Source organism: Bison bison, unplaced genomic scaffold (assembly GCF_000754665.1).
Source record: "Bison bison bison isolate TAMUID 2011002044 unplaced genomic scaffold, Bison_UMD1.0 scf7180017845641, whole genome shotgun sequence".
Lineage (NCBI taxonomy): Eukaryota > Metazoa > Chordata > Mammalia > Artiodactyla > Bovidae > Bison > Bison bison.
Window position 1 is genome coordinate 14,339 of NW_011476214.1, and position 3,189 is coordinate 17,527.

The 3,189-nt window shown below is 37.9% G+C and overlaps 1 protein-coding gene across 1 annotated transcript; it reads left to right on the top strand.

Annotated features, from left to right (window-relative positions):
• The first annotated feature begins 816 nt into the window (after window positions 1-816).
• LOC104985840 (olfactory receptor 5D13-like) lies at window positions 817-2,957 on the top strand. Its single transcript, XM_010836235.1, is given in 3 exon segments — window positions 817-881; window positions 2,146-2,218; window positions 2,220-2,957. Coding segments are annotated over 3 exon segments (876 nt in total).
• Window positions 2,958-3,189: the final 232 nt, after the last annotated feature.

Here is a 3,189-nt window from a genome sequence, read left to right on the forward strand (position 1 = left end):
GTCCTAAGCAGCAGCATTGCTGGAGTTCATTAATCTTAGCAAAGAGTTCTTCACTAAATGACTCATTCAAGTTCTTCTGTATTTAGGTGAGTTGACTCATGTCTATTTTGTTTTACTTAAAAAAGAAAATACAAAGATCCAGTAATCTTTGTAGGAGACAGACACATGTGTAGAACAAGGTGTGCACAAAGAACCACGTTTTGGCTGAGAAGGTTTATGGAGTTATATTCCAATTCTTTCTTTCAAATAATTTATATCCTAGTTTTCTCATTGGGTATCAACCATAAAGTCAGAAATGGAGAATTCTTCTTTTGGCAAAAGAAGGCCCACGCATCAATTCTTCGGCGCTCATAACCTACAGTAATTGTGAGTGATAAATATGCAAGTTTGTCTGTATACAGAGGGGATGAAACAATGAGTCATGTCTATAAAAGAAGGTGGCAAACTAAAGCAAACATCATAAGAAAGAATAAAATGGGGAAATAAATTATAAAGAAATAGGCATGTACTATATAACAGAGGTTGATAAATCCACCTTCACTAAGAAGGATGTATTAAGTGATAATGAGGTTGAACTTATAGATCCAAGCAGTTTTTGGAAAAGTCATACTGAATAATGTTAATGTTATACATTTGCTATTAACATTTATTTATAATCTTAAAGTCACTGTTATATTAAACAATCATGGAAAATTATTCCCATAATCTTGCACAGAGCATTTTAAATTGAAGGAATGTGGCTGGAATAATAGTCATAATCAATCTTTACAGTGCTGAGACCTTACAAAGTCTTGTTACAGAGGGTCTGTCGTGGACATGGTCCTTGGAAGGTATCTTTCTTACAAGTTCATCAGGTGGGAATCAGAGAAAGCTATAGTGTGGTGAGAAAACCTAGAGGAAAATAGGGAAAGGTGCACCTTAAACCAAGTGTTCTACTGAAATTCTACACTGTTTCTATTGTGCGGCTTCCAGAAGAAGGGATTTCTGCATTGTCTTCCCCAGTGTGTCCACCAGTTGATAGATGTCCATGCTTGTTTTCACAAACATATCAGGTGTTTGAAATCATAACAATTATCCATAATTCTGATATATAAAAAGGTAAATATCTGTTCTACCATGTCTTACAGCATTTGAATTCATTATTGAAGTATCTAGTTCCAATCTAGTGATTTAAAATTTATGTTACTATTCTTATCTTACTATAGAGGAAAAGTTACTGATTATTGTGATCAGTAATAATCAAGAAATATTCTGGTGTCCCATTTGAAATAGGTGTTTTCCAGCCACTTTTCTTTGGAAGAACTAAAAACTTAATTCAAAATGACAGAGTATATATTTGATCCATTCTGAAGCCTATATGCTTTCTCCAGTACTTTCACAGTTCTTATTTTTGTCACCCAAACTCCAAAATCTGCTACAATGGAAAAACATGAGTTTTCTGTTCAATATTGTTTCAACTATTATCACAGGAAGCATAGCTCATATTTTGTTTTGAAACTTCTGATGAATAATACAATTGGCTATGAAGAATACATTTAAACATTTTCAAAATTAATTCAAGATAAGTGAAAAAGTTTAGTATGTCTTATAGCATAGCTCCAGAATGGGTTGAGAATTTGGAATAACTAGGAATAAGAAAGGAATTGAAAGGAGATACAACAACCAAGAAAATATTATATTAACTGTTTTGCAGAGATGTTACCATTATACAAATTAGCATATAAGTTAATTGTCTCATAGCTCAGGAGGTGAGGCAGGTAAGAAACTGTGGAACCTAAAGACATGTTTTTCTCCAATACATGTAATTGGATTGTATATATCAGGTGTTTTCACACAGCTCAGAGTCACGCAAAGACAATGTCTCCTGAAAACAGCTGATAATAATGAGTTTTATTATTTGAAATAAAGCAAGACCTAATCTGTTTTAGTTCTTTGTTTCTGAAGATCATACACAATGAAAATTATTACTGGCTGTATAATTGACATACAAGTGAACATTAGCATTTGAAATAAAGCAGAAGTATAGCATTTACAGAAACACTATAAACAGAGACCCAGTGAGCTTCGCAACACATTTTCTATTCTCTCCCTGTTTCAAAGTTTAGTTTTTACTTTTCTGGATCAACATTGATACTTTGTCCACAGGAACCAAGCAAACCAGAGTGCTAAGGTCACTTTCATTCTCTTGGGCTTCTCAGAATATCCTCAGCTCCAGCTGTTCCAGCTGGAGATATCCAGCTCCAGACCAGTTCCTGGTCTTCCTGACCATCTACACAGTCACTCTGCTGGGGAACCTGGGCATGATCCTGATCATGAAGTCCAGTTCCAGGCTCCACACGCCCAGGTACTTCTTTCTCAGCCACTTATCCTTCGTTGATTCCTGTTACTCGACAGTAGTTACACCCATGCTACTAGAAAACTTGGTTGTGGAAGACAGAACCATCTCCTTCACAGGATGCCTCATACAATTCTTTGTCTGCATATTTGTGGTGACAGAGACATTCCTGTTGGCAGTGATGGCATATGACCGATTCGTGGCCATTTGTAACCCTCTTCTCTATGCTGTTGTGATGTCCCAGAAGCTTTGTTCCTTGTGGTTGTCTGCATTATACTCTTGGAGTATAGCCTGTTCCTTAATATACACATACGTTTTATCAACGTTATCCTTTTGTGGGACTAAGTTCATAAATAACTTTGTCTGTGAGCACGCAGCCATTGTTGCTGTTTCCTGCTCTGACCCCTACATTAACCAGGAGATCATTTTAGTCTCTGCCACATTCAATGAAGTAAGCAGCCTGATGATTATTTGCACCTCCTATGTTTTCATTTTTATCACTGTCTTAAGGATGCTTTCGACTGGGGGGTGCCACAAAGTCTTCTCCACCTGTGCCTCCCACCTGACCACCATTACCATCTTCCACGGGACCATCCTTTTCCTCTGCTGCTGCTGCTGCTAAGTCGCTTCAGTCGTGTCCGACTCTATGCGACCCCATAGACTGGACTATGCAGCCCACCAGGCTCCGCCGTCCCTGGGATTCTCCAGGCAAGAACACTGGAGTGAGTTGCCATTTCCTTCTCCAATACATGAAAGTGAAAAGTGAAAGTGAAGTCGCTCAGTCCTGTCCAACTCTTAGCGACCCCATGGACTGCAGCCCACCAGGCTCCTCCATCCATGAGATTTTCCAGGCA